The sequence below is a fragment of the Hydra vulgaris genome, chromosome 10 (assembly GCF_038396675.1).
Source record: "Hydra vulgaris chromosome 10, alternate assembly HydraT2T_AEP".
NCBI classification, from domain to species: Eukaryota; Metazoa; Cnidaria; class Hydrozoa; order Anthoathecata; family Hydridae; genus Hydra; species Hydra vulgaris.
Genome location: NC_088929.1, coordinates 51,356,377 through 51,381,846, shown reverse-complemented (window position 1 = coordinate 51,381,846; position 25,470 = coordinate 51,356,377). Strand labels below are relative to the sequence as shown.

General features: G+C 29.8%; 1 protein-coding gene across 1 annotated transcript in view; it reads left to right on the top strand.

Annotated features, from left to right (window-relative positions):
• The first annotated feature begins 20,382 nt into the window (after positions 1 to 20,382).
• LOC100207574 (uncharacterized) overlaps positions 20,383 to 25,470 on the top strand; it is a 29,651-nt gene continuing 24,563 nt past the window's right edge. The window contains exons 1-2 of the mRNA XM_065808854.1: positions 20,383 to 20,578; positions 24,954 to 25,091. Of these exons, the coding sequence (XP_065664926.1) occupies positions 20,395 to 20,578; positions 24,954 to 25,091 (322 nt within the window). The 5' untranslated portion in view covers positions 20,383 to 20,394. The remainder of the gene's footprint in view (positions 20,579 to 24,953; positions 25,092 to 25,470) is intronic.

The following is a 25,470-nucleotide window of genomic DNA, read 5'->3' as shown; positions in this document are numbered from 1 at the left end:
CTATTTGGTTGGCTTCTAGGTTGACTGATTTTTCTAAATTATCCGGTGCTTTTTTATAGGTTTTTGTAACATTTTCGTTCATTAGTTTATTATGACTTTTTATATAGATTATTGGTTTTATCAGCAAATACGTGAACTTCTTTGCTGGTTACAATTTTAAGGATATCTTTTTTTATTTTTGTTTGAAATTGATCGTTTATGTTTCTGAATTTAATAGATTTGACTAAATTTAAAAGGTCATTTTCAAAGTCGTTTAGCTCGGTACATTGAGGGGGTGTTAGTTTTGATTTAAAACCGTAATTATCGTTTGTTTCATTGTTTTGTTCGTTTTTCAGAAAAAAATGAGTTTTCCAACGAACTCTTTTTATGAAACTTTGTATTTTTTCTACTAATTTGATATTATAATTTGTTTTTCCCGTTGTGGGTATGTTTTTAAGAGAATAATCAAACTGGATGTTATCCATTGTTGAATATACAAATATAGAGTGCTCAACTAACACTATTAGGCACATATATTGACATGATTTGAAACATTGACAGTCTAATTATTTAGCTGATTAGTAGCAAAGAAAAATGTTTTTTGAACTTTCTTGTAGCCAACCTTTTATATAAACAAATTTAAAAGTATCAAAACAATATTAATGATAATTTCATGTTAAAATAAGTTCTTCCGTTAACTTTTTATATTTTACCAAAAAAATTGGTTGCAATATTAAATTATATTATAAACATTAGCATTTAGCTAATTCCTGGTACTGCGGGTAACAGTAACATATATATTATATAGCTCTAGTTTATCTATAGAGCACTCTTTCAAGTATACAATATTATACATGATAATATAAAGATATTTTCTTTATTCATATTGATACACTTACTTATATATAAATATATATATATACATATATATATATATATATATTTATATATATATATATATATATATATATATATATATATATATATGTATATATACATATATATATATATATATATATATATATATATATATATATATATATATATATACATATATATATATATATATATATATATATATATATATATATATATATTATATATATATATATATATATATATATATATATATATATATATATATATATATATATATATATATGATACTTCAGTTCCGAAACAGTCAATCTTTGATGAAATAACTTTAAATGAATCATCTCCTACAAGCCAGCAGACAAGCAATACTTAAGTAGTATGCATATATATATTTATATATATATATATATATATATATATATATATATATATATATATATATGTATATATATATATATATATATATATATATATATATATATATATATATATATATATATATATATATATGTATATATATATATATATATGCATACTACTTAAGTATTGTATATTTTAATCTGTAATATTTCAACACAAAATGAAGTGATATAATAAAAAGTCTCAACATATTTGTTTAATAATATTATTCAATTACAGATCCCACTCATGAAACATTGTGTCAGCCGGCTTGAACTTGTAGGAGATGATCCATTTAAAGTTATTTCATCAAAGATTGACTGTTTCGGAACTGAAGTATCATCCTCAGATGTTGTTCTTGCTTCTCTGAGAAATGAAAGTCTTGATAAGTTCTCTCTAAATGTTGCAAAATTATTAATATCTGGATTTCTTTGTGTGCTCGAGAGACAGCTAAAAAAGTATTTAACTGGCAATCTTAGTAATACTACTCCTGAAATTTTAAAGATTGCTTCTTCAGCACCAGTGCATAATATGCACAGTGAAAGAGTTTTAGGTAAAGTTGATGCTCAGTAAAAAACAGCTCCTAATGCTGCAACAGGTTTTTTAGAAAGTAAAGTAAAAAGCAAAATTAATAAAACAATGTGCTGGCTGCTGGACAAGAGTGAAGTTAAACAAAGAGATATTATAATGTTTGCTAAAAAACAGGGATCTGTTACTAGGAAGTTTTTAGCAACGTGGAAAGAAAGTATAAAAGCCGCAACAAATATGCAACAGCAAGAAACCGCTCAGAAAAGATACTAATTGGAAGGAAACACAATGGAAAAATCAAGCAATCATTACCTAAATGATGAACCTGGAGCTCTTTCCGTTCTTTCAGAGGATATGAAAACTTTTGCGTTGGCTGTGCTCAATAAAGACTGTAACATTTTAGGAAAGGGTATTAACCACATTTGGGAGCTGGATGGAAAAGACATTATTTTGTGTGCTTCTATTATGTCTTTTTCTTTTTTAAGAAAAAAGCTTAGAATTTGTAAATATTTTGTACATTGATGATAGCGATATAACAAACATGTTTATCAGAGAATTAACATTGTCTCTTATATACACGACACAGTTTTATTATAAATAATATAAAACATATTGTCTTCATTGTCACATGCACAATATGGTCTGTGATTTACAAAAAATTGTCTCAACCTTTTAAAAGGTATTGATTTGTTATTTAATTTATATTTATTATTCATATTTACAGTAAACTCCCGGTTATTGGAACTGACACTTATTCGAATTTCCCGCTTATTCGAAGAAATTTTAATTCCCCGCGAATTTTCCTTAACAAATCCATGCAAATACCCATCAGTTATTCGAACACGCAGTTATTCGAAATTTTGGTTATTAGAAACAATTTTTTACTCCCTTCGACGAAAACCCCGTCAGTTGTTCGAAGTTTTTCTTTGTTTAAAGATACCATTCCATTGCATTTCGAAACGTAAAGTTACGAAATGTTATTAAAATATAATTAAAAAATCGAAAACATTGCAAAGTAGTGCGGTAGAAGTTTCAACATGGCATCTAAACAAAAGAAAACAGTTCTGACAATCAAAGAAAAATATCTTGCTCTAAAAAATGTTGCAATAAAGTTTAGTGTTCCTCAAAACACTTTAACTTACTGGATTACGCATAAAAAAGACATAATTAGCAAGTATGAGTCAGGTCAATTTGGAGCAAAGAGGCAAAAGTTAAGTTTGGGAAAGCATGATTCCGTTGATAAAGATTTTAAGTTATTCGAACTTTTGGTTATTCGAAGTAAACTCTTGTTCCCCTTGGAGGTTCGAATAACCGGGAGTTTACTGTATATAAACTATTATTTATATTTAATATAGGAGGGGTTTATAATTTAGGAGGGGCTGGCGTAATATGTATTTTTAATACATTGTTTCCAGTTTAGGATGTTGAATGCTGGATCTTCTTGACTCAATACATGGGTTTCGCATGTGTCTCTATTTTTATGACTAGGCAACTCATTCTATTATCTCCTAATGAGGTAACAGTACTAAAACTCAATTTTATGATTCTGAGGACGGCTGGTAGTCAGGTTTCCCGAACTCTGTAGTTGCTCTCCGAAAGGCTGATTCCATCAACAGCTGAAAAATATCAAAGTAGTAACAGTGCCATATTGCGCATAGATGGTATCCCTATTCTTACTTTTGGTGTGCATTGCGGAGGCCACATTTGGAGGTCTTTGTTACGGCTTAGGGTCTATTAATAGTTATGAGGCAATTGCTTGGGCTATTAGGCAATGTTCTGAGTACTATCTATGCTTTGAGTCAAGTTGTTCAACAACTTTAAAAATGAATAAAGTACCAAAAACTATAAAACACAAAAAACCATCATCATCACCAAGTTCTCTAAACCTATCATTCACTAATATTCGTGGTCTTCAAAGTAACTTTTCTTCTGTTGAGTCTTATCTCTTGCAAAGTTCACCAGACTTACTTGCTCTTTGTAAGACTAATTTGAGTTCAGCTGTCTCATCTTGTGATCGTAGTGCTGATGGTTATCTTCCTTTAATTCGTAAAGACTCCAATAGTCATATTTGACCTGGGCATTTACATTCGTAAGAATTCACCTATTTGTCATGAAACTAGATTTGAATCCACAGACTATTCTTTTATGTGCTTTCGTTTAGCAACAATTCATTCTATCTCTTTTCTCTTTGTTCTATATCTCTCTCCTTCATCTCAAGACTGCACTCTTTTTGATGTTATTTCTGATTATAATGAGCAAGCCCTCTCCCTTTATCCATCAGCTAATATAGCTGTTGTCGGTGACTTTAACGCTCACTAACTCTGAATGGCTTGGCTCTAGTGTCAGTGATTCTGCAGGCATTAAAGCCCACAAATTTTGCCTTTCTCAACTCCTAACTCAAATAGTCAACTTTCCAACTCGCTTTCCAGTCAACCCGAAACATTTACCTTCTCTACTTGACTTATGTCTTGTTTCTGATCCTAGTCAATGCTCAGTTTCTCCACATTTATCCTTAGGTGCTTCTGATCACAGTTTGATCTCTCTAAAACTAATATCTCATTCTTCTTCATTACCTAAATTCTCCTATTATCGCACCTCTTACAACTACCTTAAAGCTGACTGGGATTCTTTCCGTGATTTTCTTCGTGATGGCCCTTGGGTAGAAATCTTTCGTCTTCCTGTCAACAAATGTGCTTCTTACATAACTTTGTGGATTCAGGCTGGCATGGAATCTTTTGTTTCCACTCGACGATTCCAGGTCAAGCCTCACTCTCCTCCATGGTTTTCCTCACACTGTGCTGCTGCAATTGCCAATCGAAACCGTTACTTCCATATCTATCAGCAAAACAATTCTCCAGAAAACAGACGTTTGTTTATTACTGCTAGAAACCATTGTAAAAAGGTTTTGTTTAACGCCAAAGCCCGCTATTCTCTCAGGTCATGAAATCTCGAAAGTTCTACAGCTGATTTGCTAACAGCAATAACCGATAGGTTTTATTGTGCATTAGACAAAGGTGGAGAGGTTAAGGCCATCGCTCTTGACATTTTAAAAACTTTTGATAAAGGTTGGCATGCTGTTCTTCTCCATAAGCTTTCTTCTTATGGTGTATCTGGCAACATTTTTAAGGTTATTGAATCCTTCTTTTCCAATCGTAATATAAAAGTTGTCCTCGATAGAAAGCACTCTTCTTCTTATTTTGTAACTTCAGGGGTTCCTCAAGGTTCCATCCTCGACCCTATACTCTTTTTTAATTTTCATTGACAATCTTCCAAACATTCTCACATCTAAGGTGGCATTGTTTGCTGTTGATACTACCATTTATTCTTGTCGTAATAAAAACCAACACTCTCTGATTGCTTGGAGGGGGCATTTGAGCTTGAAAAGGATCTCACTTCTGCTACAGCTTGGGTCTCTCAGTGGCTGGTGAACTTTAATACTGATAAAACTTAATTTTTATCAGCCAATCGTTATCGCAATAAGTTAGATCTTCCTATATTAATGAACGTGATGTACTCGATGAGTCATCTACTCTTCATCTTCTAGGATTAACTCTTACTTTCAATCTTTCTTGGAATCCATATATCAAATCAGTTGCAAAATTAGCATATGCTAAGGTTGCATCATTTTATCAAGCTCGACACTTTCTTACTTCGGATTCTATTCTCTATCTCTATAAATCTCAAATCCGGCCTTGTATGGAATACTGTTGCCATATCTCAGGTGGATCTTCTAATAATGCCCTTTCTCTTTTATACAAGGTGCAAAAACTCATTGTAAACATAGTTGGACCTGCTCTTGCAGCTAACCTCTAATCATTATCACATCGTCGTAATGTTGCTTCTCTTTCTATTTTCTACAAATTCTATGATGGGCACTGCTCTAAAGAGCTAGCATCTCTTGTGCCATCTTCTATAATTCATTCTCGTGTTACTCGTCATTTAATTAAGTGTCATCCTTTTTCTGTGACTGTTCCTAAGCGCTCCAAAAACTCTTATTCGTCTAGTTTTTTTCCTCGAACATCAGCTCTTTGGAATTCGCTTCCTTCATCTTGCTTTCCTGATTCATATAATTTGCCATCCTTTAAGTCGTCCGTCAATCGTTATCTTGCTCTGCAATCTTCGTCTTTTCTCCTCCAGTAACTTCCAACTTTAATTAGTGGTTGCTCGCAGCCTTGTTGGAAGCGAAGATGTTTAAAAAACAAAAATTTTGTTTAAAAATTTACTTATGCCGCGGTTCAGAAGTTTGTTTATCGTAACTTTAAGTTTTTAGTCACGTTAGCTTAAATTTTTGAAAAGCGTGATATCATTTCGATATCACGCTTTTCAAAAATTTAAGCTAATATGTTTTTTTAATGCTGTTTTTAAAAGCGCGGTTTATTTCAATTTTTATATCATTAATGATTTTTGATTTGGTTTTTGAAAACTGAATAACTTTTTTTCTTTTCATGATATAATCATAATAAAACCTTCTTTAGAACGATAATATTATGCTCTATTTATCTTGGTAATTTTTTTAACATAAAGTTCATTTTAAAATTTTGATCGAAGTTCCAATTGCAATGTAATAAAAACGTTAACGCATGCATCTATTATCATTTGGACTAAAACCCTTGTTTTAAGTGATAAGAAGTCTTTAGTAGAGTTGGAAGTAGCTAAATTTTGAAGCAACAAATTATCAATTAAAATATACTATCAACAATGTATTTACGCCTGGGAACGGTAACTTTGCAGCTTTATTTTCATAATTTAAGTATACTCAAATGCTAAATGATAAAATTTTACAAAAAATTTCGATGTTCGGAATCTGGAAAAAAACACCCCACAAATTTTTTACCTGTACACCAAATGTGAGAGTAATGAGTGAATAAAACGTGTTTTTTACTTTATACTAATCATCGTTTATTTTTGCTTGTGTCTTCTTGGTAAAGGCTATGCAACTCCTATGATAATATTCTTATCTCCTAAAGAGGGTAAAACTTTAAAATTCTTTTTTCAACATTTCAAGATTGCGCTCGAGAAAATTAAACTTGAAAAACTTAAAAGGTGTTGATTTGAAGGCGCAATCGGAAAATATATATATTTGAAACCAACAGCGGCAGACTATTTGTGTAGGAAAAATCTTTTGAATAAAGCAAACTAAGTATTTATTCTTAAATAATATATCTGAGTTTAATACTTGAAAAATTGATTTATTAAATTAAAAGGTATTAAAAAAAAACAACTTTTACTTTTGCATTTTATTTATTTTAAAACTTGGTTATTTAATAAAAGACACTGGGTTTGAATGAAAATGCTTGAATTACCTTCGATTTAGTTCAAGGCTAACTCTGACGTAACAGCTGCTTAACATTCAAATGGAATATAAGCATGCGGTTATCAGCAAAACATACATGTCGAACACTAGGTTGATATTATTCATTTATGCTGTTGAAATTTTGTTAAAAAATTGAACTCCAAGTTGGAGTTGTTAGTCCTTAACCTTGGCCTTGCCTTAAGGCTAAAAATTGAGGCCTTGACCTTGAAAAATTTTTTTTAATTTTTTTGTTCTTTAATCTTTAGAAATTCGTAATATATAATAGAATCTTTACAGAGTAAGTAAAATTTTAAAAAAAAATCACAAAGTTACCTTATACAAAAAATAAAACTGTTAAGTATTAGAAATTACTTCAAAGAACGCGAAAAACTTGCAGAAGACCGACGGTCTTGTCATCAAGAAACCGCTAAGCGTTACTAATATTTTTGGATACTTTAATTTAAAATAAGTTTATATTATAAAAAAATTTTTTTTCAGTTGCGACAGAATCAGAATAAAAATGCAAAATGCAAAAAACAAAGAATTCAGATAAAAAGAAGTTTTTGATTTTTTTAAATTTTATTTCAATACACATAAATATAAGTAGGTACACGATTTGCTAAATAGGTAATATATAGTCGTTCAAGTGTTGATAAATAAGCCTATTATTTGTTTTTGTTTTTCTGTTATTGCTGTTGTTTTTGAGTTATTTAGAGTTTTTAGAGTTATTAGAGTTTTCATTGGTTTCGGAACAAAGTTAGTTTTATACATAGTTTTAAATGTTTTGAGGTTAATAAAAATTCATAAAGTTGTTAGTGTTTAAAATGAGATCTTTTAATAACGTTTCGGAGTATTTAAGTTATTCGATTTTTCCAGTTGAGTATTTTTGGATATTAATTTGTTATATAGACAAGAACCACGGTACAAAATTGAAAAGCGCGAGAGATTAGTTTTTTTAAAAGGTACGTTGAAGTTTCCCGTTCTTCTGGTATGGTATCTATTTTTGCTATTTTGGAAGAAATTCTTTGAAAAGTGAGAAGGAACAAGTACAAGTTTATATTTGAGCATAAATAACAAATTTTGGAATATATTGATTTGATATACATTTAATGCTTTCAAATATTTTAAAAGTGGCTCAGCATGCGAGAGTCTATCCTTATTAAAAACTATTCTTGCAGCATGTTTTTGTTTTTGATATAGTGTGGTTAGTTTGGATTTATGAGTATCGCCCATGCAGCATTAACGTATATGTAGCAGCTTTGTATGAAAGAGAAGTATAGAAACTTTAAATTATCAGGAGACAGTATAGAACTAGCTTTGTAGAGGATACCAATGTTTTTGATATTTTGGTATTTAATATATCTATATGTGATTTCCATGAGATGTTCTCATCAATAAGTATCCCTAGAAATATAGTTGCTTGGGTTCTCTCTATTTTTTTAAAATCTATATTTAGCGAAGGTAAATCGGATGGTATTTTTTTAAGGTTAGAATGAAAAAGAATGTATTTGGTTTGGACTGTGTTTAGCGATAATTTGTTAGATTTTAACTAAGTGTTTATTTTTTCAAGTTCAGCATTTGTAGTTTCATAAAGTTCTGTAATTGATGAGGATGCATAAAATAAATTGGTGTCGTCCGCGAACATTATGAAGTACAATTTACTTGAGGCTTTAGGAAGATCGTTTATGTATATTAAAAACAAAAGAGGTGCGAGAATGGAACCTTGGGGGACACCGCATTTTATTTTGAGTAATTTTGAAATTTTTTTTCCATGAGCAATAACGCATTGTTTTCTGTCTAGTAAAAATTTTTTGAACCAGTTTAGTGCAACACCTTTTATCCCATATTTTTCCATTTTCCTAATTAAGATAGCGTGATCTACCGTGTCAAATGCCTCAGATAAATCAACAAAGACTCCAAGGACGTATTTTTTGTTTTCAATGGAGTCATTTATATTATTTATAAGATCAAGAATTGCGTGGTCGGTTGAATGTTGTTTTTGGAAGCCAAACTTTTTTTTTTTAATATTCAGAGTTTTGTTATTTGTTAGATATTTATACAGTTTATTGTTTTTAAAATACAGGAAGAACTGAGATAGATCTGTAGTTATTTAGTGTAAATGAATCTCTGGTTTTTTATATTGGTATTACCTTAGCTATTTTTAATTTATTCGGTACAGATCTTGTAATAATTGAAGATTTAAATATTTTGTAGATTGCTTGTTTTATCACCGGAAATACATTTTTAACTATATAGCTGCAAATGTCGTCAATTCCAGGGGCCTTATTCGTCTTAAGCGAGTTTTTCGCAATTTCTAGTTCTTCATGGTTTAGTCCAAAGAAAATATTTAAACAGAAATATTGGTTTGTGATATAGGTTTCGAAGAAGATATCAAAGCATTGAATTTTTGAAGCCATGTTAGGGCCTATGTTTGCAAAAAAAATATTGAAGTTTTCAGCGATAGAAATTTTGTCGATATATTCAGTTTTGTTAACGATAATTTTATCGGGTAAATTATTTGATTTTGTACGGTTTTTACCTATTATTTCTTTCAATATGTTCCAGGTTTTTTTAATATCACTTTTGTTTTTTTGTAGTTGTTTTGAATAATATATATTTTTTGAATTCTTTCTAATTTTTTCAAATAGATTTATTTATTCTTTGTATGTAGTTAAGTTAGTTTCGTTTCTGTTTTTTAAATACTTGATATAAAGTTTTTGCTTTGTTTTTAATGATTTTCTAATCCCGTTAGTTATCCATGGGCACTCTAAATGTTTTAGCTTTGTTTCTTTCTTTTCAACAGGGAAATGTTTGTTGTAGTGATCTAGAAAAATATTTATAAATAAATTGTATGCGGAGTTTGTGTGTCCAAGGTTACATTCTTGATACACTCTATCCCAATTTACCACCGATAGCGAGTCTTTAAAATTTTTAATAGAGAACTAATTGATTTTTCTATTATAATTTTTGGTTTTAGGATTGTTATAGGTTCTTAAATCTTGAGATAATGAAAAATAAATAGGAAAATGATCTGATATATCGGTTTTGATAATTCCTGTTTTTAAAGAGGCTTCTAGTAATGTATTTGTTAATATATTGACTTTAGCAGAAACGGAGGTTGAGGTTACCCGAGTAGATTTGTTGATAATTGGGAGGATACAAAATTAAAACAGACTATCAAAAAAGAGTTTAGTAGTCGCATTTTCTTTGTAGTTTAAACTGTTAATATTTAAATCCCCATTAAATTTTGGGCTTGGCCTTGATTGTATTGGCCTTGGTCTTAAACAAAAATACATATTTTCATATTGATTTCGTTGAGTTCTGCGCATAACCTTGGTCTATTTTTACAAAATATGATTTTATTGTCACAGCACTTGCTACTTACAGTTTTGTTAATTATTGGCCTTAACGTAAGGCAAAAATTAAAGTCTTTTGTCTTGAAAATGTTTGCGTTGAACTCGGCCTTGAAACTCCTAATCTTGGCCTTGAACTTAAAAATATTGGCCTTTACCTTTTCCCTGGCCTTGTAATTTTTGGCTTTGGTCTTGGCCTTGGCCTTGTAATGTGTGGCTTTGGCCTTGACCTTGCTATTTTTGGCCTTGTTAACAAATCTGGTACAACAGAACATTTTTATTATGACGGTTAATAAGTCAGCAGTAGAACAATCAAAATCTGTTTAGAAGCGAATCCAGCATTTTTTGTTCTTTGAGATAGATAATCTCCAAACACGGAGCAAACTCCAAACATTTGTATGTTTATACTTATGTCAAATAAGGATGCTTTGCAAAAGATTACTCAATTATAGCTGATTTGTATCATTGAAGTGACTGGAAGAATGTGGTCGTTTGTTCAATATATGAATTAGAGAAAAAGTTCTTCGCATTTATTAGATTTATACTTTTAAAGATTGTTTCGGATAAATAAATCTAGTTTTTTAATTTTAGTAAAAGAGAGCAAAAGAAGGCTGGAGAAACTGGCCTAATCAAACTTTAATACAATAACAATAATAATTTCTGCAAATATTGCCATAAAATCATTTAATTCTATTTTAGAATTTTATAAGGATAATGCAATCTTAGAATTTTTATTAAATTTTCAAAAACTTAGAATAGAATAGAAATGACGCTGTAACTCATATGACTTGAAACTGAAATTACGTAGAATTTAGACTAAAACTCTCGACGAAAAACAACTAAAATTTAAAATTTAAAATGTTTATCATTTTATTTTAATTATGTTTACGTAGTTTCTAAATTGATTTACGTTTGTTGACTCAATATTTTTTTGTCTTTGTACATTTCAGTAATTTACATTTTTATTATAGAAAAAAATTATGTCTGATAGTGTTAAACTTGCAGTTGTTGTGTGTTTTTATTGACACTTTATGTATTTTAAATTAATGACCTAAACTTTCGTAACTTTAATGGTCGAGTTTCAAGCATGAAAATTTCGGCATAACTCAAATACTAAAATGCTCCTCTTTCCCCTCAAAAAACAAAACAAAAACAAACTCTGTCGTACATCTCAGTAACTGTGTACAGAGTCGTGGGTAGGCTCCGCTAAACACCCCAACACGGTTTTTTGCAAATGTAAAGAGTTTTTTTTTTTTAGTAATACCTAATGGATAAGTTTTTAAGATTTTCGGACCCTTATGGTTTTGGGGAAGGGACCTCAGACCTAGTAGCCACGACACTGAGTGTCTAGCACGGCTGTTTCAAACCGAGCTTTACGGCCGCTTGTTATTTTTTAAAAATATAGACTTAAGAGGTCTCACTGAAACATTTATAACTTTTGAAATATTAAAGTTAATTTTGTTTTGTAAAAAGAATAAAAACACTAATAAAATGTTTTATCTCACGACATTTAATGCATTTGCAAAAGTTTTTAGTTTCAAATAAACGCAAAAAATGATGAACTTGACTGAATTTTAGTAATTTGATGGCCATTTCGTAATAAAAAAAATAATTCAAAAACATATATTTCCGATTGTTATTATCAAATACACTCATTGTTTGACTATTTTAAAAACAAAAAAACTTACTTAAGTGTTAAATGTTAATCAAAACAGACTTTATTGAAGTCTGAAAGCAAACCGCTTTCAGACTTCAATAAAGTCTGAAAGCGGTTTTCAGACAATTTTCGCAAAATCATGAAAAATATCGTTAAAAGAAGGATTAGCTGTTAAATGAGTTTATAAATCTACAAGTTCTTGTTATAGAAAACAATTTCACTAAGCTGATAAATTCAATGCATTAAGAAATGGTGGCAGATTTTGATTTTGAAATATTTAGTCTAAACATTCAAGCTCAATCATTTAAAATTTTTATTTTTTTCTGTGCACACAGTTCTAATAATATGGTGATAGATTGTTAATAAATAAAAACTCACCAAGTCTAATAAAATAGTTCATGATCAAAATTGAGTTAAAGTTTTTGAATTAACCTCGCTTATAGTAGAATTATTTTATGGCACTTGAATCAATAATTTCTTCTCACAAAAAAGAAAGTATTTGTTTAAATATACAAATAGCTAATTTAAATTTTTTGATAATTCCTTTTTATTCTCATAAAAAACTGTTTTATAATCAGTTGGTCCATTGAGTTTTTTAAGTTGTAAACTATCTTTGTACACCCAGTTGATACTAGATTTATACTTCATTCTAAACTAGAAGAACAATTCAAAATTGTGACAATAACGTTTACACATTCTTAATTTATTAAACAAAATTTTTCCACCAATTTGATATATATGAGACGAATATTCTATTCTTTAACCAGAGAGGAGGTATGTAGAGCAGAGGTACTGCATAGGTAGAACTAACTTCTGATGATAATAATTGAATGGAAATCTAAAAAAGAACAGAGCAATTATAAATTAGTAGAACATCACTTAACAAAAAAAAAATGAAAAAAATAAAAAAAAACTTGAAAAAAAAAAAAATTTTGTTAAGTGGTTTTCTACTAATTTATTCATATATATATATATATATATATATATATATATATATATATATATATATATATATATATATATATATATATATATATATATATATATATATATAAATATATATATATATATATATATATATATATATATATATATATATATATATATATATATATATATATATATATATATACAGGGCTGTACCGAGCCAATTTTGCGCTTCGGGCAAGAAAAGAAAATTGCGCCCCCTCTTCCCCTCCCTTCCCCCTCCCCCGCCTTAAAAAAAAAAAAAATAATAAAATTAAAATAAAATAATGATTTGTTGATCACAAAATTTATCACATCAAGTTATAAGTAAAATTTGTCATTAAGGTTGCACAAACTTTAGTTCAATGCCACTTTTCTGGCTTTTCTTGAGGCAAATTCACTAATGACATCATCAAAATCAATGTTGTTTGCCACTTCATTTTCAATTGAAATTATAGTCAAACTAGACAAACGTTCTTGGCCCATTGTTGACCTCATATAGTGTTTTATGAGCTTAAGTATACTAAAACTTCTCTCACACGTACCAACTGTGACTGGTATGGCGAGGAAGATTGTTGTGTTGGGATAAGCATTGGTCAAAGAATATTTATGAGTGAGCTGCAAAATGTCGATCGGGCTAGATTTTTTAAAGTTGTCTATCATTGCGGCAGCTTGATATTTAAAGCTTGCTATTTCTGACTGGAAATCGGAAAAATCTTTGCCTTGTAAATTTGAGATAAATTTGCAGCTTTTTTCTTGAGTTCATTCACTGAACTTTTAGAGAGTGAAAGCCCACTGAGGAAGTCAAAATCAGAGGATACAGAAGGATACAGCTTCAAACCGCCACTCAATTTGTGTAACAATGCTGTCAAACACAAGGTTGCACTGAGATCCGAATTCTGTTTCTGCTGTGAGAAGGTGAGAGTCATCTTCAGCTTTTCCATCAATTCCACTCTGGTTAGCTTTTTCTGTGGCATCTTTGATAATGTTGTCCACCCCAACATCTTGAAAATTCTAAATGGAAACCTTCAATCATTTCATTTTTTTTGAGACAATGTCAATTGAAATGGTTTTTGACTGAAGCAGTTTGTTTTCCCGGTCAATTAGAGAAAGAATTTGACACCAGAAATCCAACAAACACAAAAAACTGAAATCAATTTGAATGAGAAGTTCTTTTGCACTGCTAACTGTGACAGCATTTGTCATGGGATTGTGGATAATGGATTCCAAAACTTGAAGAACATCTTTGATTTGTCTGTGCAATGGTGTAATTGCTTCTTTTTTAGTAGACCATCTTGTGTCACTATTTCCCTTTAATGAGATGGTCAACGTTTTCATCAGTTTTTTCCATCTTGACGTGAAGCTTGAAAAAAAGTTAAAGATGGCTTAAACCTTTCCAAGAAACGTAATCATGAGTGGGGAAACCTCAGCAGCATGAACACCAACAAGATTTAAAGTGTGAGCTGCGCATGGAACAAATCTTGCTGACTCATTAAGAGAATGGATGTGAGCTTTGACGCCATTGTATTTTCCAGACATATTGGCTCCATTGTCATAGCAATCAGAAATGTTTAGACCATCCTTCTCCAATTTTTCAGTTATCTCTGTTGCAAGACCTTTTCCGATTTTTTGGTGAGATTCAATGAAGTCCACAAAGCTTTCCTTAATTGTGCAGGTTTCATCACTGATGCGGACATACCTGATGATCTGAGTCATCTGCTCTTTGTGGGAGGTATCTGGAGTGCAGTCAAACAGAACAGAGTAGTATTTAGCTTCTTTGATGTTTGACAAAACTTCTTTCCTGACTTTCTGCCCAAGTAACTCAATCAGCTCATTTTGAATTCAAGGAGAAAAGTAGGATGTTGTGGTTTTTTTTGCTTTAACGGACGCAATGTGTTCAGCCACTAAAGGATAATAATGGCTAATCAACTCAATTAAGCTCAGAAAAATGCCACTGTTTTGTTGACCGATGTCTTCTGTTGTTCCCCGAAGGGCAAGATTGTTCTTGGCACAGAACAAAATTGCATCAACAATCACTTTTAAGATATCTCTCCGCTTTTTCATCTCTCCACTAATAACTCTCAACAGATCAGAATTCAGGGTCTTTCCTTCCTTAAGGTTTTTTTCAAGAGTTTTCCGATCAGAATAGCATCTTTGGTGTTCATTGTTGTTTTCATGCTCAGGAATTCTTGGGTTTGGTTTTTTCCAGTCACAAAACCCTTTAGAAATTTCTGAGAAATTGTTGGTTTTTGTTGTTAAAAATAACAAACAGCAAAAACAAAATAAAGAATCTTTTTTATTGCTGTACTACAGCCAAGTGCAAACAAATTTTTTACCATTGGGATGAATTTTTTCATACCATTTTGAGCTGAAGTGTCGCATTCTGTTGTCAAAATCACACAGCATGTTTGGGAAAAATTCTCTTCTGTCTTGCTCTGGCCATTGCTCAATCAAAAAGCATCTTGTTTTGTCCGTTCTTTTAGGCCATGTTGCTGGATCCCTATGTTGAAAATTTTCTTCCGAGGCCACTGGAATTTCTGAGATTTCTGAATGAAGTTCATCCTCGTCCATTTCAGCTGGGCCTGAAAGCTAGGCATTTTCATCTTCCCTGGTTGGTTCTAAACCAGTTGTGCAAAATTCTTCTTGACTTTGGCTGATGAAAATCTCCTTTTCAATTAATTCCAAATGATGATCTGAACCAGAGTTGTTAGTGGGTTTAGAAAATTGAACCCAACCCAACCCAACCCACTGCCACATGAACCCAACCCAACCCATGGGTTGACCCACGGAGTGCATGCAAACATGTATAATTATACCGTTAAATTGGCGACATTTTAATACATTCTAGCCTATACAACCATATTAGATACAAATAATATGTTGTTACTCAGTTACTGTCACTATATGTGTTAGTAAGCAAACTAACAAAGAACAGCTTTAACATAAATGAGCACTATATTAGCGAAGATGGTATTCATCGCAGTTGATATGTTGACACCCGTGTGAGCTTCAGTCCCAAAGTGGCGAATGGCCAACGCTGCATGTTGTACGCAAAATTGTCGGTCAATCCACGAAGCATGAACATCAAGGTACGCTTTTTTCCTGTAGTCGTCAGTGTACAAGTCGAGACACAGTGAAATTGTTCCATCTTCGATAGGCTCCTTAATAGCGTCTATTATTCTCTTCTTTATTTCTGCAGCTTGTAGCCGTGAAGCTTGCGTTACAGTTTCACGTTTAACTAGAGCGTCAGTGATGTCAAATTTTCCATACTTGGCGCCAAAGTCAACACATGTTTGAAGCAGTCTTTTAAAACCATCGTGTTCGACAGATCGAAAAGAATGATAACCATCAGCACAGAATTCTACTTCTTTTCTTTTCATAAGGTCACAGTCATCTTTTGTCAATTGATACTTTAACGCGAAACATTGACGAATCTGCAGTTGTTTGCTGTCCTTCGTGCCGCATAATTTTGCATGATTTATGAGATTTTTTGTGCCAAAGCAGCTTAGACCATCAGCAGACTTATACGCATACACTTTTTTGCATACGGTACACGCACAGAAATATTTCAATTCAACACTCGATGGCTCCCATTTCCGGCAACGTCACGCTTTTCAAATATTAAAGTAAACCTATCCCAAATCGCAGATTTTGCAGCCTCGTACGGTTTGAATAAATAATTATTGGGGTAACGTTTCAATTTATTTTCTAATTCATCGGCATTCGCCATCATGCTTAGTTTGAATTATTATGATGCTTTTAATTTAATTTTATGCTGTTTATATAGCCGTACTCAGCGATGAATTTGCTATATGACGTCATACACGCAGAAAAAAACGCTCTAATCGCTAACTGTAAAAAACTGCTCTTGCGTCATCGAAAGTAATTATGCTTTCGATGACGCAAGAGCAGTTTTTTATTACACTAATTATTATACATTATTTTTTTTTACATTAATACAGCGGCCAGGATATCGATGTGTTGACGTCAACTCGACGGTTGGCTTTAATAAAACTGCGTCATTCGATAGCAAATCCGTTAAATCTTAAGCGCAAATAATGAAATAAACATAACGGTGAAACGGCGAAAATACAATGAAAATGTAGCTAAGGCGTGGGTTATCAGTGGGTTATACTTCCTCAACCCAACCCAACCCAACCCAACCCATGGGTTAACCCAACCCACTAACAACTCTGATCTGAACTCAATTAAAGTCAATTATAGGATCTGTTGAATTGTCATTAATTTCAATACAAATATCCTCTGAAATAATTTGTTTCTTCACTGAGTTTGTTACCAACCACTTTTTGAAACAGTTTTGTAGTTTATCGTCACTTTCTTGGCGCTGTTTTCTTTTCTTCTTAAATTCAGCACCAGATAACTTTTGGGTTCGACTCATAATAGAATTATAATGCTCAAAAGTTATCAAAGGTATATTAGTGTTATAGGGCGCTTTTTTATTCAGTATATGAGCTTTAATATTTAAGAGTTTGTGTCAAGAGGCGGAATTTTAATTAATTTTCTTATCAACAGCAGCGACACCGTAAAAATTAGTTTCATAAACTGATTATTGTTTTTTTAATTTATTAAAGTTTGCGCCCTCTCAATTTTTGCGCCTCAGGCCGCGGCCCGCCCTTGGTACGGCTCTGTATATATATATATATATATATATATATATATATATATATATATATATATATATATATATATATATATATATATATATATATATATATATATATATATATATATATATATATATATATATATATGTTACATTTAATGATTAATTAAGTTCTGAAGAGATAGGAATAGAACGGGCACCTAGTTATTATATAAAATCAATATTATAAAAAATAATTAATAATTTTTATATTAATAATCAGAACACACTTTCTCACCTTAGAGGCTTGAAGCTTCCTACCAGCATTGCTGTGCAATTCAAAGCTTTTTAATTCAAGACGCAGCTTCTGCTCTTGATTTCTCACTGAATGCAACTGTCTTAATTCCTTATTTAGGCTATTATGCAAACACTCTTCCTCTTCACTCAGCAACCCAACAGTTCCTCTTCCTCTTCACTCAGCAACCCCACAGTTTTATGCAACTTTACAAATAGTGGCACATTAAAAATAAGTTCATGCACTTTTCGCGAGATGCTTTCTTTTGGAAAGCAAGCATGAAACTTAACAGTAAATAAATTTATATTTCGATGAAGCTCAGTAAATTCGGCATCAGAAAGGAATTTTTGCTTAAAAAGAATAGGCTGCAACTTATTAAAAACAATAAACATACGTACAAATCTATTTTTAATCTATCCATCATCAATAACCCTTCAGCGTTTATAGTGGCTTCTAAATACTATTTTGCAATGATTACCTACAAATACATTATCTTCAACGGGCTTATTAGAAGACCTACTTTTGGATATTTTTTCTAGGTCTTCAAACTCCATCTGCAATCAAATATACTCAAAAGAAATTTTTTCAGAAATATTAAGGTCAAGACACTTTTATATCTTAATCCTGATATCCTAAATACTCATACTTATCTATGTCACACAATACACTCTTTTCCGATTTACCGATAATTTCACAAAATTGATGAAACCATTTTTGGCATGTACCATATTGCACCCAATCAATATTACAATCGTATTTTGTAATTAAACACCTGATACTAGCATACATTTCTTGCTGTTTACATGTTTTTTTAATTGGAGGAGTTTAGAAGTATACATTTTAATTCAGAGATAACCAAAGCGCCTGTAGATTTGCAACACCTATAGATTGATTTCCTAATAAACGCAAAGCTTCTGCTGTTTTAGAACATTCAACGCTTTTAGCAGCCCATGCTAGCTAGCATACAGTTATTGATCTCTTTCCAATAGCTGTCTAGCATGCATTTATTGAGATAAGATGGACAAAAAAGTTAATTGGTTATTTAAAATTTGTACTTCAAATTATATTTTTTGTGAAAATTCCGCGAAATACTTCTAAAATAACTTATTTTATAATCATTTCACGGAATTTACACAAAAAATTTAATTGGGAATTCAAATTAAGTTTTAGCGCCAAAACCTACATGACTTGACAATAGTGTTAAATCTATATATAGAAAATTTTAACTACGCTAATTAGTAATAAAAGCTAACAGATTAATAAAGTAGATTAATTAAAGTAAACCCTTTTCTATAATTATACAAATTAATATTACCTAATAGAAAGATATTAATTTCACTGTTTTTTAAATTACTTCTGTTTTTTTTACCCTGTTGTTGCTTAAATTTGTACTGTTTAAATTTAAATTAAAATATTTTATAAACAAGATTGCAGACAAGATTTTAAGATAATTGAAATAAAATTTTAATCACGAATAAACTAAATAAGGTAATACTGAAAAGACGAATAAGTGTGTTTTACAAAAAACAGTTGAAACGAAAAAAGTCCCCCAATTATTGGCTCCAGTTTAAATTTGAGGGCAATAAGTGGAGTATTTTTTAAAAACTAGGTTTTTTGAGTTAAATAAACTATACATTTAAAAACTTTTTAGAATAAGTTTGTAATCATTATTTTAAAGTTTAAGAATATATGGAGTTATGAATTTATAATTATGTAAACTTTATTTTCCTCTTAGTTCAAGAGGTGTGTGAAGTTCAACATTTCAAACATCTAAATGGTTGTCTACACTCTTGCTTACAGCCACTATGTCAAAGCAGCTTGTTGAATTTGTGTACAAAACATCTTAATAATTGATCTGTTTTTTATAAAAAAGCAGCACATGAAAGTTTGTTAAAAAAAATGTATACTTTAATAGTTTTACTATTTTATAAATAAAAAGATAATTTTAAATGGTATCTAAATGAATTTTTTTTTTTAATTGCATATGTTTCAAGTTAATGTGATTTTTTAACAGAAAAAAATAGTAATATTGAAATTATTGTATATATATATATATATATATATATATATATATATATATATATATATATATATATATATATATATATATATATATATATATATATATATACATACACATAGTTATAATTATATTTAACAAGAGTTCTTTATATATATATATATATATATATATATATATATATATATATATATATATATATATATATATATATATATATATATATATATATATATATATACACATATATATATAAATATATGTATATATATATATATATATATATATATATATATATATATATATATATATATATATATATATATATATATATATATATATATATATATATATATATATATATTTAACAAAGTGTTATTTTAGAGTCTATATTTTATAACATGTTCTTTATATTTTTTAGAACTATGCAACTTAAGGAAGTATATTTTATTGTTTGGATCTTACTGACACTTGCATTTTTAGCTTATGTTACAAGTCTTACAACTGCCCACTGGAGAGTAACTGATAGTTACTTTGAAGGATTATTTGAAAGATGTGAATATGGGGAAGATGGTTGTAGATTCCTTTATTTTTTTGATCATCATTCAGGTTCTTCTGAATTTTTTAAAATTATTCAGCTATTATGTTATATTAAAATAGTAAATATAACTGTAAAAAATGTATAAAAAATATTAAAATATAGAAATTATTTTGAAATTTATCATTATTAAAGACTGGTTAAGATGGCTGTGGTCAAATTTTGTACTTAGTTTTAACTTTTCAAAATACATATAATTTGGTACTAAAAAAAGGTTTTAAAAAAGTGTATATTAAGCAAAAATGCTTTTGTAAGGACACCTGCATTTTTCAAAGAAATGTTGGATTTTTAATTAGATTTTTAAAACAAATTTTATCAAGCAACCACTAAATATGACTGGAGTAATTTGTGTATGGAAATTGATGTTGACTTAATAGGGGTGGAGTGTGTGCCTGCTCCAACTCTTATCTAAATGCTTGCAATTTTGTTTCAAAAGATAATCTTTTATGCCTTGCAAATGGAAATAAATATTTGCTTCTAACCTTTTAATCTTAAAATACTTTTATAGTATATTTTGAATAATTGTTTAACAATAAAATAATAGTAATCTCATGTGGTAGTTAGAGATTAAGAGTGAAGTTTGGATTTTTATTGTAGTGATGTTTTTACACACCACAATATTTAAAAAATAGTGTAATCATTATTTTAATAGGGGTGGTTTATCAGCCCTCCACTTTAGCCCATCCTAAAAAAAATTGAGAATTTTAAATGGAATTTGTGCAATACTGCAATATTTATTATATTTTTTATTATATTTCATTTATTATATTTTTAATATTTTTTTATACTATTTGTTTAGTTACTTTTTTCCATTCATTTAAATTAGTTCTTGTTAGTCATATCTGAATTGAAGTTATAAAGCCAAGTTGCCACTTACTATAAGTAAAATCTTTTTGACAATTGGCTTTAGTATTGCAGAATTACAAAGTTCAATTAACTGAAACTATATAATCTTTATTTTCATCAATAAACACAACATAAAGGTTAGGTGAAGCTAGTCAAAAAGTTTGATAGTTGTTGCATATGTGATATAGCCTTCCATGCCAAATCAGACAACATGACTCAGTATCTATTTTTAAAGTCATGCTACTGTAAATGTATCTTTTAGATTTCCCATTATACTATTTGCCATGCTCGACGGGAAGATAGGGAAGAGAGATGAGAAAGACAGGAAAGATAGGAAGATGAGACAGTAAAGGCGAGGAGGGGTGACGAGAAAGACAGGAAGTATTGGCAGGAAGCAAGAGCTTCCTGCCAATACTCCTTAAAATGGTTTACGAGAGCAACGGTTTAGGGCTATACAATTTTACTCCCCTAAAATGGTTTATGGGAGCAATGGTTTATGCCAATACTCCCCTGAAACGGTTTTCGGCTCTTGCCTATACTCTCCTAAAATGGTTTAAGGGAGCAATTTATGGCTCTCGCAAAAGTATAACTTTTTCTCTTAAAAATGTAATTATCATTGTAACTAAAATAAAAAGCACAAAGTCATTTTATAAAAAAAACTATTTCATAATAAACTTCAATGCTTTTTAAAAGACACAGTTTCCTGCTTCTTTTCTTTGCCTTTATTTGTTGTTCTATAGTGTATTTTGGAGTCTTTTCACGTTTTCTATATTTAATATTCATTTTTTTTAACTGACGACCAATTGTTGATTGATTTACACCGAATTTAATACCTATTTTTCTCTGACTGACCCCTTTTCGATTGTTGACAAGTCTCGTTAATTCGGCTTTCTTTTCTCTAGTCCAGGATGTCGGACGACCAGGGTGCTTTCTATCAGAAAACGATTGAACAGGTTCATGTCTTTTTAGGTTATCATATATTGTACTTCGAGCAATACCTTCCTTTTCAAAATGATTTACGATTTCTTTTTTTTATATTAGGTTTATTTACAAAAAACATTTTTAGTCGCTTTCGAAAAGATTCTCGTTCAGCTGCATTTAACCTCATTTTAAATAATTGTGCTTCAAATAATAAAGTTTATACTTTATAGAACGTTTATGCCTACACATAAAACCACAGAAACTAATTATTATGCTCAAATAATGAAATTAGGATTTGTCCGATAACTTCCGCATCACCCGTTATCCTCAGAATCGCAACGTTTATTTAGAGGTTTCAAGTTATGTAACTTTTAAAATATCTAATCTTTTTACTTTAAAATTTGTACAAGGCTGTTTTCAGGTGTGGCGAAATCCAATGAAATGATCAGATATGTAAAAAAATTAATTTTCAAGTACCTGAATTTAGCAATTCTGTATAAAGGCTGTTTTTTATATACCTGATTTTTATGTTTAAGAAACCCATGTGGCCTTGATAATATTAAAAAAAAAAATTATTACGCATCGTTCTATATTAATTGATCTTTCAAAAAATAATGATTTTGATCTGCAAGTATATAGATTTCCATAAATGGATAAACGGGCATAGTCCTCACTTTCTTGTAGCTGAGTATTGCAATTGATTTTTCACTACCTTCCAGACTAGCTGCAGCTCTGAAACTTTTGGCATTTATGTAGTACCGATAAATGTGCATGCTAAATTTGTTTTCAGGGCCCTAGACACTAGGAGGGGGGGAGAGAGCTGGGTCATTGGCCCCGCCTTTTTGTAGTGGAATCTTGTGATAGATTTTTCACTACTTTCCAAACAACTAGAGCTCTGAAGTTTTCAGCAATTGTGTATAATGTGTGTTAAAATTATTTCCGGGGCAGAAGGCTGCGGCACTGGGCACCACTTTTATCAACAACATAAAATTTTTTTTTGCATTTTTTATTAAGTATAACTTTATAAAGATAACTTTAAAATTATTGTTTTAAAAAAAAATTTTTGGTTTATATATTTTACATTCAGTCCCCCCCCCCCTCCTCTCTCTCGGTGGCACTGAATGCAATTCTACAAAGCCTATAAATAACCAGATATTAAACTGTAATAAAATGTTTGAGTTTTTGTTGCAGGTGCATTGATGCACCAGCAAAAACACCTGGGCGTATATATACTTTGACCAATAATGCATCTAAGTAGATATTAACACATTCTTGACACTTTATATTTTTGTATTTTTCTTTGTAAATAATTAAATAAAACGGTACTAGTATATACCCAAAAATTTCTTGAAGACAATATTTTCAAAGTTATCTTTACATTATTGAAAATGCAAAAAAAAAAAAAAATTTTTACAAAATAAGTGGGAAGTGACCCCAGTGCCCTGGGGTATGAAGATCAATGATCAGTTTTTATTTTTTCGGGATATCCAAAATGTTTTCCATACATACAAGCATACAAGTTAACCTGTATATTTTTGTAATATATTTGTTTTTTAAGCTTTTTCACTCATCACTCATAAAAAAATTTAAACAAAATTTGGAAAAAAATTTGAAACGACTCAAAAAAGCAAAATTATGAGTTAAATTAGGGAAAATATATTCTTAATTTTTTCCGGATATTTTCTCCAAACAATTTTCCTGATTTTTAAAATACGACCTAGATGATCTATGCAGTAAAGGATGAAAATATTGTTAAATATAAGCTTTGTGGAAAATTTGATAACTTAAGTATCATGGTTTCAGCAAGATTTTCATTTAAAAAACCCTTCTATCTCTATAACCTTTTTATCTCCATAACTTTTTTATCTCCACGTAATGCTCTTTAACTTATTTCTGTCATGTGGTTGATGTTAATCATTTGCTTTCTATGAAGAAGCCTGGAAGCAAAGGCAGTTGTATACTACAAGTTAACAAAATGGGAGTTAGTCTTCATGGTTGGTATATCTAAGAAAGATGACCTGAAAATCAATTTTATTTACTTTTTTTTTTTAAACGTTACATCAGTACTTTATATATTTATCTGTAGTATATAGGTTAAGGGGCACTTTCTGTTTAAACTTGGGATGTAAACACACCTCTTTCCTGAAATACATCTTCTTGACACCTACTTTTTTCTTTTCTTTGCAAGTATTTTTCTTGTAATTGTTGCCTCTCTCAAATGCAGACAGAAAGTTTACTATAAATATCACAGTGCAGTGCTTTATTTAGGTTAAAAAGACTTTTTGCACCCAGAATAAGCAATTAGACAACATGTCTTTCCATATTGACAAAAAAACAAGCAATAAAAAAAGTGATTTTTTTAATTAAAAAAACAGAATTTACATAAAACATCTGTTTTGCAAAACATGAGTTTGTGTGTGTATTGTTTTTTTTTTGTTTTTTTTTCAATTTTATCTCTCAAATTTTGTAATCATGAACATTTAATAAAAAAATTTCATTAAAAAAAAAAAAAAAAACTCTAATAGCTTAAGATAAACATAAAAATTCTTTTTATTTTTTTTTAATCATAAATTGAAAATTTATTTATTGTTTTTAGCCTTTGTTTTAATATTTTTTTAGCCAAAGAGTTTGATGTGGCACGTATACTGTTGCTTGGAGCTTGTGCATTTTTAATTATATCAACTTTCTTAAGTTATGGTTCACTTTGTTTCTTCAAAAATGTCTATCTGGCTATAATCTTGTTGAATGTTATGGCTTGTATGTTTTTTTGCTTTTAAAAGACCTATTGCATTTTTTTATTTTTCATTTTTTTTTTCATTTTGATAAAATATTTTAGAAAAAAATTAATTTGAAATGAAATAAAATATTTTAGAAAAAATTTAATTTGAAATGAAATAAAATATTTTAGAAAAAAATTAATTTGAAATAAAATAAGATATTTTAGAAAAAAATGTTTCAATTTTATACAACATTTCTCCAAGTTTTATTAAACATCAGACCAATCATCTTGAAATTGTATTAAACATTAGACCAATCACCCTAGAGATAAAATAAATATATATATATATATATATATATATATATATATATATATATATAAATATATATATATATATATATATATATATATATATAT